The sequence below is a fragment of the Brienomyrus brachyistius genome, chromosome 5 (assembly GCF_023856365.1).
Source record: "Brienomyrus brachyistius isolate T26 chromosome 5, BBRACH_0.4, whole genome shotgun sequence".
In the NCBI taxonomy this organism is placed as follows: domain Eukaryota; kingdom Metazoa; phylum Chordata; class Actinopteri; order Osteoglossiformes; family Mormyridae; genus Brienomyrus; species Brienomyrus brachyistius.
In genome coordinates, this window is record NC_064537.1 from 1,749,059 (window position 1) to 1,766,468 (window position 17,410).

The 17,410-nt window shown below is 50.0% G+C and overlaps 1 protein-coding gene across 2 annotated transcripts; it reads left to right on the forward strand.

The window, feature by feature from the left end:
• Nucleotides 1-277: 277 nt before the first annotated feature.
• Nucleotides 278-16,471, forward strand: slc25a23a (solute carrier family 25 member 23a). 2 transcript variants are annotated; one of them, XM_049014775.1, is made up of 11 exons: nt 278-330; nt 2,210-2,435; nt 7,243-7,369; nt 7,663-7,750; nt 7,829-7,940; nt 8,305-8,463; nt 8,743-8,895; nt 8,981-9,094; nt 10,521-10,688; nt 11,899-12,049; nt 12,179-16,471. In XM_049014775.1, exons 1-11 carry the CDS (start codon nt 320-322, stop codon nt 12,364-12,366), a joined length of 1,497 nt encoding a protein of 498 aa, XP_048870732.1. In that variant the 5' UTR covers nt 278-319; the 3' UTR covers nt 12,367-16,471. The 2 variants fall into 2 exon arrangements, with proteins under 2 accessions (XP_048870732.1, XP_048870733.1); XM_049014776.1 differs by having other exon boundaries at nt 7,246-7,369.
• Nucleotides 16,472-17,410: the final 939 nt, after the last annotated feature.

Below are 17,410 nucleotides of genomic sequence, written 5' to 3' on the forward strand. Positions count from 1 at the left end.
CACGTGGGTTCCCATTGGCCACCTCAGGGCCCCTGAGAGCGAGGGCAGCAGGCCGGCCCAGCGCCTCGCACATGCCCTTGTAGGGAAGACCCCTTACAAGCAGCGATCATTCCTCTGGTTATGGCTGCGTTCCGTCTCACGGCGCAAAAATCCGCAGCCCAGACATTTATTTCGGGTCCCCGGAAGGAAACCTGCACTGTGTCACTGGGGGAAAAGCTATTACAGCCATTTAACATTTTTATGGTAATAGGCAGGGCAGGTCTTAGCTCACGTGGCGCCCTCCCCCTCCCGGCGACCGCTACAGCCAACGCCAAAATAGATGCGCAAACGGTAAAACCGTAGAAATATTTTTTAAAATTGTTTAATATTGCTCAACCAAGTATATGTCATATGCCCTCGGTGGCATTTTATACAGCTAAACAATTAAACAAATAACTGCAATAACAATAATGAAATCTTATAAAACAGGTGCTTAAGTTATCCATCCATTTTCCAAACCGCTTATCCTACTGCGTCGCGGGGGGTCCGGAGCCTATCCCGGAAGCAACGGGCACGAGGCAGGGAACAACCCAGGACCGGGGGCCAGCCCATCGCAGGGCACACTCACACACCATTCACTCACACATGCACACCTATGGGCAATTTAGCAACTCCAATTAGCCTCAGCATGTTTTTGGACTGTGGGGGGAAACCGGAGTACCTGGACGAAACCCCACGACGACATGGGGAGAACATGCAAAAACTTTACACGCACGTCATAATGACACGTCATTATGTCTTTGATGGTATTAACTTCAACTGTGTAAATAATAACGCCCCACATGGGGAAATAGTATGAACAAAGATTGTTCGGCCTAACAAAATTTTATTTATATACTGAATATACAGACTACAAAATATTTAATAATATTGCAAGATGGTCGCATATACCGCGCACAAGTGGAATCAGCTGACTAGTCGGCGGCCCGCGCCCTAGGCGGCCGCCTATAGGATTGTCCGGCCCTCGGGTTTGTCTCACGGTTATCAGTACCGCGACTGAGCTAATGACGCCTCCTAACGAGACGATCATTTTTCAAACGTCTGTTCCACAGGCCCGTCAGAGCTCCCAAAAATATTTTTAAAACATTCATTTTCTATTCTGTTTTCACCTCGATCGTACGCAATTGTGTGCACAACTTCCTCTGAACATCTTTTGTCTTTTCAGAAGTGAACGCTTTCATTATTCGGGGCTTTCCCAGGAGAGAAACTGCAGTAAATGCGACAGTTTGCTTTAAATGTCACTTTAACCCGAACCTTGCTAAATTACCTGCTGTGTCCGGATCTGCCCGACAGAGGGCGCCTCTCCCCGTGCGCGGCACAGTTTCACTCAAGCGTACAGGATAAGCGGGATTTACTGAGGTTAGACCAGGTAAGGGCAGTGGAAGCCGGTTGCACAGTTCATCACAAAGCCACACAACGAGCAGATGGTTATCTTATAAATAATGCAGATGGAGAGGGTGTCTGATAAACACTATTCGCTATCTGATTCAGGCGTCTGATTAGATTAAACTGAAATCCAGTGCAGAATTTACGGCAGTTACCCTTATGCAATTTCCGAAGAAAGGCCATCAGACTTTCTACTATTGCTTCCCCACCATTTCGATGCGGAACAACACCCGGCAGCTCTTCCCATACTGCCGCTTTCCGCGTCTGAGCGAAACCCGACGGGAAGCCGCGGCTCACGACGCCCTTCGACCTTTCGCTCCCTTTAAGGGGGAAAGGTGGCTCCTCTGGGTCCGTACCCGGTCACCAGGCTCCGGGGTTTAATCTTTCCTGAAGCTCAAAGCGAGCCTTATTGGAAGGAGGCGGAGCACAGTGGAGGAGGGCTGCACCCCGGCGGCTCCTGCTGTGGAAATGCGGTAGTTTCTGCGGAAAACAGCCGCTTTGCAGCTGTCAGTGCCGGGCCGGGCTGAGAGCACCACACGCGTGTGGGTTCCGGCCGATACCGGGTAAACCAGGCGTTGCATCGCTTTCTCCTTATGTAGAGTAAACTCGGATCAAGTGTCACCGCTTGTAGGCGCGCATGGTTTGGGGAGCTGATGGCGGGCAGCCCGCCTCACCCGCACGCTCCTTTCTGCACGTTAAATGTAGCCTGAGTTAAAGTTAGCTCGCCTTCCGCGGTACGGATCGTTTTCAGTGCACCGAGTCGGTGCCGCTTGTGTCCCGCTAGAAATCCCGGATCGTTGCTGGAGCTGGTGCGACACGCGAGCATGGCTCTGCGCCGGGCTCGGTGTCAGGACCGCCCGGAACCGGAGCGAGAGCGGGACCCGGAGCGGGAGCGGTGCTGGACCGAGCTCTTCGAGCAGCTGGACCTGAACAAGGACGGGCGGATCGACGTGAACGAGCTGCGCACTGGCCTGGCCGCCCGAGGGCTCCTCCGGACCGCCGTGGAGGAGGTAGGGCTGCGCCACCCGGTCTCAGTACCCCGGCCCCGTCATAGGTACCGATGTGTTGTATGTGCAGCCACACTGTAAATTCTGCTTAGCGCGGCCGCATCTGTTTGGGAGACACCTACTAAGTCAGGTGTGTTTAGCCCAATCGCAGCCTGATATCACGGCTTGGGTGACCTTTCACCGGGCTGATTAGGCGAATTGTTGGGGATCAGGGCCAGCCAGAAGCAGTGCAGCCTGTCCCACCAAACCTGAGCTTTAGGAACCTTCAGAGAGGATTCTGTGGTATGGAGAATCCGCCCACACACAGCCAGCCGTGGGAGAGGATAGTTACTTAATGGGCCGTCAGTCTGACGGGACATTGCGTACCGCTTCGCCTTTATCACAGACGATAACATACGAATGTCATTTTGCAGTAACTTCAAGAAATATATTTCCCATTTTGCGTAGCTGGTATAGTGATATTACGATGAAAATGGGCTGAAACATGTTTGTACAGATACTGACTGTTTCTCTATTATAATGTGTAATAATAATCATCTGCATTATTAAGGAAATAACACCCTGATGAATCATTGACTGAGTACTGTGTGGATTTATATTGTCTAAATTACCTGGCCTAAAATCTGTGACAATTAGCTAAATATAGATCTGAGCAGACATGTCACCACTGGTGTTCTGTGTTCTTCATTTTGATTGGTTAAACTGCTTGTGACACCACCATTGGTTTCTTTAATGGGGCGGGCTTCCAGAGTACTCCTGTCCCTTAACATGAACCGTCACTATAAGTTGTGTGTGTGTGTGTGTGTGTGTGTGTGTGTGCGTGTGCGTGTGCGTGTGTGTGTGTGTGTGTATCGATCTGCGTTTTAAACCCCAATAGGAGTGCATGTGTGTTGAATTAAGCTATAGAACAACAAGATCTGCACTAGTAATAATGGCTACAAAGCAATGTCGGGCTACTTTGTAGGGTTAGGGTTAGACAGAACAGTCATGAATGTCCACAACGATGCAGATGTGAGGCACACAGCACATTGCAAATTCCTGTCAAGGAGTCAATGAGCTTCTGATGAATACCCAGGCATAAATGTAAGCTATACTGGAGCAAGAGCCACACACCTACTGTACTAACACAGCAAAACGGTTCCAAAAGTACTAAAAGGTACTTCAAGGTGTTTGTTTTGCACTGGTGTGAAAAGTGGTGCCAGTGCTGACTGACATCACAATGCAAGGCAGGGCATTTGATGTGCAATATTAATGTTATACACATCCAATTCTCACATCATAAGGACCGTGACTGTCAGCTGGTTTGAGATCAGGCTTTTGCAGTACTTTCATATTGTTCGGACATTGTACCCGGGGGGGTTTAAAGAGACCCTATCTTGCTTTTCTGGCTTTCCCCCTCTCCTTTAGTGTTTTATATAGTGTGTTATCCTTGAAAGCTGACCAATCAGCGCACAGTGGGCTCACTGGGGGTGGAGCTTTAGCCACAATGAATATGTGCAGTATGAGAAAATAATGTGTTTTGGAACATTGATACATGTAAATGCGTTCTAGTAAACCCCAAAATAAACGTATGAAGAGTGAAAATGAGCACAATAAGGCTACTTTAAAATTCACTAAATCATTTTTACTTTGTGGGGCGGCATGCTGGTGCAGTGGTTAGGGTGAGGGGGATGGCATGGTGGTGCAGTGGTTAGGGTGAGGGGGGCGGCATGCTGGTGCAGTGGTTAGGGTGAGGGGGGCGGCATGCTGGTGCAGTGGTTAGGGTGAGGGGGGCGGCATGCTGGTGCAGTGGTTAGGGTGAGGGGGGGTGGCATGCTGGTGCAGTGGTTAGGGTGAGGGGGGGCGGCATGCTGGTGCAGTGGTTAGGGTGAGGGGGGGCGGCATGGTGGTGCAGTGGTTAGGGTGAGGGGGGCGGCATGGTGGTGCAGTGGTTAGGGTGAGGGGGGTGGCATGCTGGTGCAGTGGTTAGGGTGAGGGGGGCGGCATGCTGGTGCAGTGGTTAGGGTGAGGGGGGCGGCATGCTGGTGCAGTGGTTAGGGTGAGGGGGGGCTGCATGCTGGTGCAGTGGTTAGGGTGAGGGGGGGCGGCATGGTGGTGCAGTGGTTAGCACTGTCGCCTCACACCTCTGGGACCCGGGTTCGAGTCTCCGCCTGGGTCACATGTGTGTGGAGTTTGCATGTTCTCCCCATGTCATCGTGGGGTTTCCTCCGGGTACTCCGGTTTCCCGCCACAGTCCAAAAACATGCTGAGGCTGATTGGAGTTGCTAAATTGCCCGTAGGTGTGCATGTGTGTGTGAATGGTGTGTGAGTGTGCCCTGCGATGGGCTGGCCCCCCATCCTGGGTTGTTCCCTGCCTCGTGCCCATTGCTTCCGGGATAGGCTCCGGACCCCCCGCGACCCAGTAGGATAAGTGGTTTGGAAAATGGATGGATGGATGGATGGATTTTTACTTTGTCAAAGGAAGCAAGACTTGAGGATTTTTCATAAATCTGTCTTCTGTTTTGCTTTATAAATATCCTAATCCCAACACAATCGCTTTGTGATCTTGTTGTACCTGTTCTTCGAAGCAGAGCAGTTAATGCTTTGATCTCTTCATTGGTCTATGCATCCATTTTAACTTAATTTTTTTTACTTACTTTATTGTGTTTGAGACAGGTTATTTGCATAACAAATTGACAATGAACACATTTGTGTCGCCCCAAAGTACTGAAGTACCAAAAAAGTACCCCAGCTGGTTTGGTACTTTTTAAGTACTGGAATTTTGGTACCGGTACTCAACTGGAAGTCAATGGAAAAGGGAATGTACTGAAAGTACAGAACCAAAAATATGATACCTGGTGTGGTGGAAAAGCACCCTTAATTGGTGTTTAAACCCCGGCCCCTTGACTGAGGCCTGCGTGTTTGTGTGCTGAGCTCACAGGGGCGTTCGGAGGCTTTTAAGCGGCAGGGTCTTGGCGGAGTCCCAGCTCGGAATGAGCGGCTTGCTGTACGAGGGTCTGCAGGGGGCCACAGGTCCGACCCGCTGTGTCATCACAGGAAGTGAAGCAAGCTGCTGGCCTGCTGAAGCCGGGCTTCCTTTACTGTGTGAAGTGTGACCAGCCGTGGCACCGTCTGCAGGCTATGCTTACCTCCTGTGGTCAGGCCTTCCAGAAAGGTCTGCTTCGGGGATGCTGGGGTTCTGCGACTGACACTGGAGGTCCACGGTGACGCTGTTATGGGGTCGGTTTGCACACAGCTACATGGCACGCCTGCAGCCACACAGCAGCACGCAGGCGCAGGGAACAACTGCGCAGATGTGGTCTGCGAGCGTAAGAGCCAGCTGAGAGTGCTGCGTCCCACCACTGCGTCCCACCACTGCGTCCCACCACTGCGTGCTGCTGCCGTCTCCGCTGCCCTCCCCCTGCTTCCCCGCCGTTCTCCGTATCCCACACAGAAGCTTGGTTGTATGTTTGCATCCCGTTTGCTCACGTAGAGTCTCAGAGCAGCAGTGGGCGTTTTCTTCGACACTTGTGGGCTGGTGTAGCGGCTGCAAGAGGGTGACTCTGACACCCTGGTTTTGCAGACACACACAGAATGGTTGCCTCCGCTCGCGTTTCAGCCTGCTTTGTCTGTTTATAGCGGGGGCCGTCAGATCTCCTTTCTGTGTTTGAGGGGGGGTGGTGGGCTGTTGTCATGCACTGTCGCTCGGTTAGCTGCCAAAGAGCTCAGCAGGTCTGCCGTCTTGCCCCTTGACCGGCCAGGCAGCTGCTGGACCTAATTCCCAGCAGCTCATTTTCAGTGCCCCCCACCCCCGCCCACGGTAACTCCAGTGTCACTCCCAGAACTCTCACTGTAGTCATTAATATTATGGGGTGTGTTTTTTTGGCTGGCTGTGAATATGAAGATGGACAAAACAAGCCGCTTTCAAAGGTTGCTGGGCCTTGGCTGGTAACACAGACTCACACAGACTCACACAGACTCACACAGACTCACACAGACACACACAGACACACACACATTTGTATTCATATCTTTGTTGGGACTGTCATCCATTCATTTCTATGGGCAAAACCCTAATCCCAACTATGACACCCTTAACCCCCATCCAGCCCTGACCTTAACCACAAGTAACCAAACAAAATACAAGACTTCTGGCAATTTTAGTTTTTTGATTGCAGTCATAGATTTTCATAAAATTCAGTTTCTCCTCAGTTTCTCCAGGCAGAATAAATGGTCCCCACAATGTCAAAATAACAGGTATTTATCACATTGTGGGAATATTCGCTCCTCGGTGTAACATACATGCCTAAGATATGGCATTCGCCTATGCATGTATGTGCCTGTCATCTGACCTCTGAGCTGCATGTAGGAATTCACTTCGTGTTGGGGCTCGACGCACTGGCAGGACGTGCAGTCACACTGAGCTGCTGGAAGAAAACACACTCACAGATGTGTGAATCTGCGTGCGGGACCCACAGACTCCAGTAAGGAGCTGGGCGTGAACCAGTGAATGAACTCGCAGTACAAGAAAATATTACATTAAATATTTTATATTACATTAAGACCATTATGCCTGTAGCTTTTGGAATTGCATGGATGGATGTTTTGGGCTGTGATCTGCAGTTGATCTGCAAGCTCCTTTTTCTTATTGGGGGGGGGTCTTGCATGCCTTTAAAAGCAAGCTGGATCCTTTGTGGATGGGAGGTGAGGTCAAGGTGTATGTGTGCGTGCACCGCGTCTGGTAACGTGTCACCCCCTCGCCTCCTCTCACCCCTCCTAACCACATGGCACCCCCCATCCCCCATCCCCCGCCATCATGCCTCCATCCCAGCAGATCGTGGAGGCTGGTGACACCAACCAGGACGGGCAGCTGGACTTCCAGGAATTCACAGAGTACCTCCGGGCCCAGGAGAAGCAGCTGAGGCTGATGTTCCGCAGCCTAGACCGCAACGATGATGGTCAGTGCCCCACCCACCTCCACTGGGCCCCGCCCACCTCCACTGGGCCCCGCCCACCTCTGCTGGGCCCCGCCCACATGCTTCCAAACCATAACCATTTCATGCTGATCCGGTTTCTGTTGTTTCAATGCCTGTTACTTCCTCCTGCTGACTTGCATCATGCACTGTGGCAGTGGGCCAGTTAGCGGTTCATGATTAGCGATAGAGTTCCGAGGTTTTTCTGCAGTGTAAACCGGTCCACAGACATGAACACTGCGCGCACGTGGCGGCTAATGTTTGCAGTTTCGCTACAGGCTGCATCGACTTGTCTGAGATCCAGCAGTCCATGCGCAGCCTGGGGGTGGAGGTGACCACAGAGCAGGCCTCCAGGATTCTGCAGAGGTGAGCGTGCAGTGGCAGGCCGGGGCCACATTATATACGCTGGGGGCCGTTTCATTTTGATTACTCGTTTTATTAAAGCATGGACCAGGATGGCACCATGACCATCGACTGGAACGAGTGGAGGGACCACTTCCTGTTCAACCCCCTGCACAACATGGAGGAAATCGCCCTCTACTGGAAGCACTCCCTGGTGCGTGTGTCCAGAAACGTGCAGTTAGTCTGCTTGATGTCCTTAAATACCACTGTGAGAATATCCTGTACAGTGCCTCCCCAGTCTTGTGCCCCATCCTGCCGGGGATATCCCCTGGCCCACATGTGATATCAGCCGATCGACTACCTAACATATATATCTAACCTATTACGGACTATATAAGATCTTAGGGTCATGGACTGGACCTGTGTGTGTGTGTGTGTGTGTGTGTGTGTGTGTGTGTGTGTGTGTGTGTGTGTGTGTGTGTGTGTGTGTGTGTGTGTGTGTGTGTGTGTGTGTGTGTGAGAGAGACACAGACAGTAGCCTGGGTCTTCACTGCTTCCCGCCTCTATTTCCATGGCAGATGTTGGACATTGGAGAGCATTTGACCATCCCTGATGAGTTCACAGAGCAGGAGCGCAAGTCTGGGTTCGTGTGGAGGCAGCTGATGGCTGGGGCCATGGCGGGCTCCGTGTCCCGCACAGGAACCGCACCCCTGGACCGGCTCAAGGTCTTCCTGCAGGTGCGTATGAGCCTGGCCAACCCGGGGATGGTGAAATGGCACTGAGACACCAGTAGGGGGTGCGGACTCTGTCCTAGCTGCAGAAGATGAAAAATGTGGTTTTGTAAATTGCGGATTACATGTCTGGTGGGGTGGATTGCTAAAGGTTAGCATATGGCTACCATGTGGTTACAGCAGTCTGGTGGCCCCCTTTCGCTCTTAGCATTCCCCTTGGGTTCCGTAAGCCCCCACTAAGGACCCCCCCCACCCATGTCATGATGGATGTCGTCCTCCCCTCAGGTGCATGGCTCGGGTGCTGGCCGGGCGAGCGTGTGGAGCGGCCTGCGGGAGATGGTGCGGGAGGGTGGCCTGACAGCCCTGTGGAGGGGCAACGGCATCAACGTGCTGAAGATTGCCCCCGAGACCGCCATCAAGTTCCTGGCATATGAGCAGGTCTCCCTTCCTCGCTCTCTCTCTCTCCCCCTCCCTCTCTCGCTCTCTCCCCACCTGTCCTCCTGACTGGCTTCTCTCATACCAGATCAAACTTGTGATGAAGGGCGGCCATGCAGGAGGGACCCTTGGCGTTCAGGAGCGCTTCGTGGCGGGCTCTCTGGCTGGAGCCACTGCTCAGACCATCATCTACCCCATGGAGGTCAGAGAGCCGGCTGAATGTTGCCTCATGGCCCCCTGGGGGTGGGGGGGCGGGGCTTAGTCAGCATTCCTCCTTAATGACTCAGCCTTCACCCCAGTGAAATACACCATCGAGCATGACTGGCACCATGCAGTGGGGGAGGGTGTGGGTGTGGACCAATCACAGCAGAGTCCCAGTGGTCACATGGTCAGAGGAATGAATGTACATATTTAGCAGAAGTTTTTGTCTAAAGTGATGTATAAGCGAGGCAAACTGCAAACATTCATGCTGTTTCAAGCAGTGAACTAACCCTTACTGCCAGTAGGCTCAGCTGCAGTGTAAGCAGTACTGGAGCAGGAGCTGCACCACAGCGTCTAACAATGTAAAAACCTAAAAAGACGACTGAAGGGCCAGTAAGTGCAATGCAAGAGTTTTCAAAGAACAATCAGGTTGGTAAAGGAATTCATGCAGCCATTTGAGTCATTTCATGAAGGCGGCGGAGCATTAATAAGGAAGATGTTTCTGAATGCTGGCAGTTCTGAGGTGTATAAACATGTTATGGTCTAAAGATCTTGACCATTTACCCAGAAAGATTGATGCTGATGTTCTATCGTGTCAGTAGATAGTTACGCAGATAGATTCGTTTTCTTCAAAGGAATGTTAACGGCCTCGTCAGTGCAGGCAGTTCTGCTGGTACTTTTCTCGTAATTTTAAACTATAATCAGATCAGTGGGGGCGTTGTGCCAAGTCGGTACGTGAGCCTGCCCCCCTCAGAGAACGTTTCCTGCCCCCGTTCGGCGTCGCGGGGGTGTAAGCGCAGAGACATTAACTACACTCTTGATGTCACTGGCTGGCGGGATCGGGGCCTGATGTCGGTGATGGCCAGTGGCCAGGCTGTCTATTTGGATGCCATTTCACAGGTGGAAAATTCCAGAAAATAAGGCCAGATGCAGTCTGGCGCCCCCTCCCCAAAAACTCTGTTTTATCTCCTGACTCACCTCCCAAGTGTCTGGTATGAGAGCAGACACGTTCCATATGAGTTCCCTGCCGCTATGTGTGATGGCGAAAGCACGACTGGGCCAGGATCGTGAAATACAATGTGAATGCAGACCAGCGGGGGAGTGGGGGGGGGGCCAGTTGTGGATATACACTAAGATTCTCTTGCTTCAGCATGCAGTGAGCTTTCCATGAGCGAGTATCTGAGTTATGGCTAATTATGGTGTCCTGCTTATCTGCTCATTCACACATGCTGATCCATTGCAGGACCACAAAAACCACCTCAAAAAATATAAAACGTTTCTGATATTTGACCCCTTTTTAAGTGTTTCTATTAACAGTTTTTCAGTTCAAAATGCACAAAATCTTGCTCGATGGAAACACCACTGTAGTGTGATGACAGTGAAGGTCCCAGAAGGACCTGGCATGAAAATGAGACTCCGCCTCCCAGGTGCTGAAAACCCGTCTTACGCTGAGGAAGACGGGTCAGTTCTCCGGGATGGCCGACTGTGTCCTGAACATCCTCCGCATGGAAGGGCTGCGGGCCTTCTACAAGGGCTACCTGCCCAACATCCTGGGCATCCTGCCATATGCTGGCATTGACCTGGCTGTGTATGAGGTACGTGTGTCTGGGCCTGTGAGTGTCGCTGATGGGCTCCACCCAGTCCAGGTTAGATTCAGCAAAGTCAGCATTTTTTTTATTTTGACACTAAATAAAAATATAGAATCTCTTGTGGGCCCGTTACCTGCAGGATGAAGGTCTGGTGTAATGTGGATGGGGTTCTGTGAGCCCAACTATATCTAGATCAGGGCTCTTCAAATCTGGCCCTCAATTCCAAATCCTGGCTTTGTTTTCAGTTCTTCCAGGTAGTTAGTTTAATAATTACTAATTCTGATTAACCACAGAGGTTTCACACCTGCTTTCTAACCAAGCTTCTCTCTGTATATTTGTATATGGTGGAGATGACAATAGAGTTGACTTTGACTTGACTGAATGCCACTTGCACTCCTTCCTCGGAGCTGGCAGATTCAGAGGACCCACCCATCGCTAGGGCTGCAGTCACTGAGGGGGTCGGATGACAGTGTCCCTGACCTCCGGAGGAGTCTGGATGATGTTGGGCTGTCTTAGCTGACACACAAATTATCACTGCATTTCAAAGGATAATTTTTTTTCTTTTAAATGAAATTACAACTTTGTAGAGGTTGGCCGAAAAGAGTTGAATATCTTTTACTTTCGTGAAAAAAAAAACTGACAGAGAAATGCTAAGGTGAATCTGATGCATTTTAGGCCAGTTTTTGTACTTTGACGGTAGATACCGACAGGACTGACACGCGACGGCCTGCCCTCATAGCTATGCCACTGCTTTCTCTGGTCCTCAGAGTGTCTGGTCTTTATTTACTCTCGGGTGGAAAGTGGGATGCCCTTCACCCTCCCTTTCCTGTTTACATAGCACTTTACGGTCGTGTAAAACCAGCAGATGAGACGAAGGCTTTGGAAGCAAAGCTCTCCAGAAGGGACTCCGTCACCGTTTAGGAGCATTTGGCCACATAAAGTTTTCCGCTCTTAGACTAATGTTCATGCTGTACATTCCTTGTGCGTCTGGCTGCGTCTCGCTTCTCGCCTCTCCTTTCGTAAACAGTGTCTGCCCGCTGCTCTTTAATGTTTGCGTAGCTCCCACAGTAACAGTCGTGACACCAGCAGCCCCGCAGTGCTGTGCTGATAAGACAGCGATAACTTGTGCTGCCACACTGCAAGCATACAAGACTGCAGGAAGGAGTGTGTATGTGTTTGTGGTAGCGACTGTCCACTTCCTCTGTTCCCCCCCCAGACCCTGAAGAACGCCTGGCTACAGAGGAACACTGCCAGTTCTGCAGACCCAGGGGTTCTTGTGCTGGTCGGCTGTGGCACTGTGTCCAGCACCTGTGGACAGTTAGCCAGCTACCCCCTGGCCTTGGTCCGGACCCGCATGCAGGCCCAGGGTGAGTGAATGCAGCCTGCTCATGGCCTACACCTGCAGGACAGCTTTCATGTCTATTTCCGTTCTTCATTTTGGTTCTGCAGTGTCTCTCTCTCTCTCTCTCTCTCTCTCTCTCTCTCTCAACCTACAGCCACTGCAACAGGAAGCCCCCAGTTGTCCATGCTGGGCCAGTTCAGGACCATTGTGTCCCAAGAAGGTGTGATGGGACTGTATCGCGGTATCGCCCCAAACTTCCTCAAGGTCATCCCGGCTGTCAGCATCTCTTACGTGGTGTACGAGCGTATGAGGCGGGCCCTAGGGGTGGCTGTGGGCAGCTGAGGGTGAAGCTGGCAGTGGAGGCGAGAGAGGAGGCAGGGCTCTGAGAAGGAACAGAGGACAGGCAAGAGCTCTGATCTTCAGAAAGGTCACAAAGCACGACGTCAATGAAAAGGACTTTTTACTGTGTTTTACTCTAATCCACCTCATTCATCGTTACACAATTGCGAGTTCCTCATTCTTCTGGTCCAGGTCAAAGTCTCCATTCACTCTTCAGGAGATTTGTCGCAGGAAGCCAAGATCCTATCCAAGAGAATTAAGGCAAAAAAATGCAATTACTTGATTTCTGGTGCCAAGGAATATTTTGAGATTCTTCCAGTAAGACCTGGGGGGGGAAGGCCAGCCTCTCAAAACTGTATAACTCCCATAAAAAACCCTGGGTTCACTATCCCGACTGACCCTGAAAGAAAGATTTCAGGTAATTGAACGTGAGCGTTTGAAACAAAATAAGGGTCCTTTTGTAAGAGAATTGCCTTGTGCTCTTATTCACAAAGCTAAGATTGATTCGTGGGATGTGGTTCAGCGGTTAATTATCAAGTTGGAAGACCATGACAGGCTTGGCACAGTGCTAGAAAATTGAGTTGGTCCTTCTATCTGGAAGGCTGTGTGATGGGTTCTGTGAGGCCACATATTTACAGTGCATGGATGTGTGTTAGAGAGAGAGAGGAGGACAACTTCCATCTGTACATGCAGCATGCAGATGCCACTGAAGGGGACGCCAGCGCATTGCGTTAAACAACCCTGTGAAAATAAGATGCCAGCAAGGTGTCACTTGATGGAAATGTTTGTTTATTCACTTTATGCACGAGTGCTCATCTGCATTACGGGTCAGCACTGTGTGTGTGTGTGTGTGTGTGTGTGTGTGTGTGTGTGTGTGTGTGTGTGTGTCCTTGGCTTTGGTCAGCACAGTCGCTGTCTATATCTGCTGTGACGGACATCCAGGTCTGTCTGCCCCTCCCAAATCCACTGGTTGTTTCGGTTTTCCCACAGCAGGTGTCACAGGAAAATTCGAGGAGCGACACCCTTGAACAGTGCAGTGATGTGGGTGGTTTTAGGGTTTCTCTGCTCTGTTCTCATATTGTCTTCCCTGAGTCTGAGCTGCCAGGAGCAAGTCTCGCTCCATCACTGTGGGAACAGGAGTGGCCGCGATGCCGTTGGCAGGTCATCTGGCCTGGCTGTCAGACCTGAAGGTGTCAGTCCTATGGGAATAGTGCTGTTTATTCATTCGCTCTATTCTCATTCTTCCTCACTGCATACATTAACACTATAATCATTCATCCTCACGGCATCCATCCATTCACATTGTACTCATTCATCCTCTGCAAAAATCAACCCTATTCTCATTCATCCTCACTGCATCCAGTCACACTGTACTCATTCATCCTCTGCAAAAATCAACCCTATTCTCATTCATCCTCACTGCATCCAGTCACACTGTACTCATTCATCCTCTGCAAAAATCAACCCTATTCTCATTCATCCTCACTGCATCCAGTCACACTGTATTCATTCATCCTCTGCAAAAATCAACCCTATTCTCATTCATCCTCACTGCATCCATTCACATTGTACTCATTCATCCTCATGGCATCCATTCACACTGTACTCATTCAACCTCTGCAAAAATCAACCCTATTCTCATTCATCCTCACTGCATCCAGTCACACTACTCATTCATCCTCACTGCATCCATTTACACTGTACTCATTGCTCTTCACTGCATCCATACTGAATTTGTGGAAACTGCATTAATTTGCTCACTGTGTTTCATTAATTTATTTTATTGTCAGTGATTTCCCAGTAGTGTTTTCTTGCAGGGATGGTTTGCAATAAAAGTAAACACAGAAGACTACTGATATGAGGCATTTATATACAGTCACTCATCATGTATGAAGATATTTATGTATAAATTGTAAGGGTGTAACGATATACTTGGCCCACGAGACGAGACACGATATTGGGTTCACGAGAACGAGAAGATATTGAAACAATATTTTAAGGAAAACTTCAAAGAGGAAATATTACTTGAAAGCAGCCTATTATTTGATTAATTTGAAAGTCAAAAAATGCTAAATAATGCAGATGTTTGGTGAAATGTGTTAATCACCATCATCATATGTAGTAAAGAACAGAACAAATATCTGGCACCATAAAATATTTCACCACAAACTCAAATGACAGACTTCTCTCGTATTTGACTCCTCGATTGAACATAAAATAGAATCTAAATAAAACAATATAAATAACAAATATAAAACTTTTTTTTAATGTTTCCTTCGCTGGTGCAGTGGAGTTAAGTATGGCTTAGCCGCTGTGTATGGCATTATTTTCCCACAATGCTTACAGATGGTTCGTTTTCTTTGTCTGTCAGCCTTTTGCCGTCTGGTGCCCAAAATGCTGCCACACAAAAGATTTAAAAGTGTCTGGGGCGTCTGCTATGGTAATTTATTCAGTCGCCGACATGCTTACAACACCTGATTGCAGTGCTTTCGCGAGACCGCTTTTCACTCCGACGAGAACTCTCGTGATGCTGTAATATCGCGAGACCTTGTGACACGAGATCTCGTTACACCCCTAATAAATAGGGTTTGTTTCTTTTTTCATTCACAAGTATGTATGCTGCCTTCACTATATATGTGCACTGAATGTCTATGTTACTACATATCCGTCCGTCTTCTAACAGCCTATACTGGACAGGGGCGTCGGGGCCTAGAGCCCATAAGCAGCATAACGCCCCTTCTTGTTGGCTTCATCATATTAGGGTTGGACTGGATCTCGCTGGACCAAACAGATACTCGTCTGTTCACTGCCTGGGTTATCATTACACCTTTGTGTGCCTAACTGCTACACTAACTGCACATCTATATCTGCACTGGTTGGGTGACACTTTGGTTAAATAAACATGAAGCTTTGAATGGTTATTATACTGTTTGGCTATGGAGCTAAATCATTGAGTGCATCTTCTCCAGTTATTTTATGGATCTGGGTAATATTTATGCTTTTTAACCATAAAGACATTGATCTAGTCACAGCCACTTCCATGGTCAGTCTTGGGACAGACTGCCTGTGGCAGGGAAGGTGAAGCCGCTTGGTTTCTGGCCTCGAGTTCTCCAAGGGACCTCCCTGTATAATGTTTTGGATCTATTTGGTAGCATCATGCTTCAGGTGGGGACTTGTAGCGTGACGGCTGCCGGTTCAATGGCTGTCAGCCATTATCAGCCAGGGCACAGTACCGCCAGATGTTTTACCTTGAGAATACACTGAGAATGAACAATAGACAGACTGGTTATATACTGAAACCTCACTCAAGCATTAAAGTTAGCATCCAGCCCCATGAGCATCAGGGTGACCCGTCTCACATCACCATCTGGTGTTACCATCCAGCCCCATGAGCACCAGGGTGACCCGTGTCACATCACCATCTGGTGTTACCATCCAGCCCCATGAGCATCAGGGTGGCCCGTCTCACATCACCATCTGGTGTTACCATCCAGCCCCATGAGCACCAGGGTGACCCATTTCACATCACCATCTGGTGTTACCATCCAGCCCCATGAGCACCAGGGTGACCCGTCTCACATCACCATCTGGTGTTAGCATCCAGCCCCATGAGCACCAGGGTGACCCATTTCACATCACCATCTGGTGTCAGCATCCAGCCCCATGAGCACCAGGGTGACCCGTGTCACATCACCATCTGGTGTCAGCATCCAGCCCCATGAGCACCAGGGTGACCCGTGTCACATCACCATCTGGTGTTAGCATCCAGCCCCATGAGCACCAGGGTGACCCGTGTCACATCACCATCTGGTGTTACCATCCAGCCCCATGAGCACCAGGGTGACCCGTGTCACATCACCATCTGGTGTTACCATCCAGCCCCATGAGCACCAGGGTGACCTGTTTCACATCACAATCCGGCATCACTCATCTTTTGTTGACACTGATTCAGTTTACCTTATTTTTTCTTAGTTCAGTTATCTCAGTATTCTCGATATCACAGGAAAAAAAAAAATTCATTGTTCAAAGTAAGAAATTCATGCCAAATGCATGTTTATCAAGAGCTTTATTGTAAGCAAAGTGTGCGAATAAATAATTTTATCCCATATGTTGCTTGGAGTTTGTATTACATTTCTGTACTTAAAATTAACTAACGTACTGGTGCTGCCGGTCATCGTTTTGTTTGTGGCTGCGATCAGATGGACTCTCTGAGTGGCCTTGGCGTTACTTCAAAAATACACATTTTTAAATACAAATGTGCACTGAACACCGTCCACCTTCTCGTAAACGATTCTCTGGCAGCACCCAGGTATTTTAAACAGAACTTTGGAGGAATTAATCACAGACACACCGTGAAGCCCTCGGTATATCAGCTGCTTCCTGCTGCAGCTGGTGCTTCCATGGTGAAGCCGCACCAGAGCCGCGGTGAAGCCGGACCAGAGCCGCAGTGAAGCCGCACCAGAGCCGCAGTAGCGGTGAAGCCGGACCAGAGCCGCAGTGAAGCCGCACCAGAGCCGCAGTCGCGGTGAAGCCGGACCAGAGCCGCAGTGAAGCCGCACCAGAGCCGCAGTCGCGGTGAAGCCGCACCAGAGCCGCAGTCGCGGTGAAGCCGGACCAGAGCCGCGGTGAAGCCGCACCAGAGCCGCAGTCGCGGTGAAGCCGGACCAGAGCCGCAGTGAAGCCGCACCAGAGCCGCAGTCGCGGTGAAGCCGGACCAGAGCCGCAGTGAAGCCGCACCAGAGCCGCAGTCGCGGTGAAGCCGCACCAGAGCCGCAGTCGCGGTGAAGCCGGACCAGAGCCGCAGTCGCGGTGAAGCCGCACCAGAGCCGCAGTCGCGGTGAACAGGGTGAGCAGATGGTAAATGGGCCTATCGCTGGATATCATTTTGTGTACATGAATAATCAATATTTAATGAAATTAACACATTTACGTGACACTGACACATTATGCTTTATGGGGATGATAGTATTACAGTTAGGAGTGCAACTGTTTGACAGTATGCCATGAGAAAAAGAACCGTCATTAGTACTGTTCCATATCACGGTCT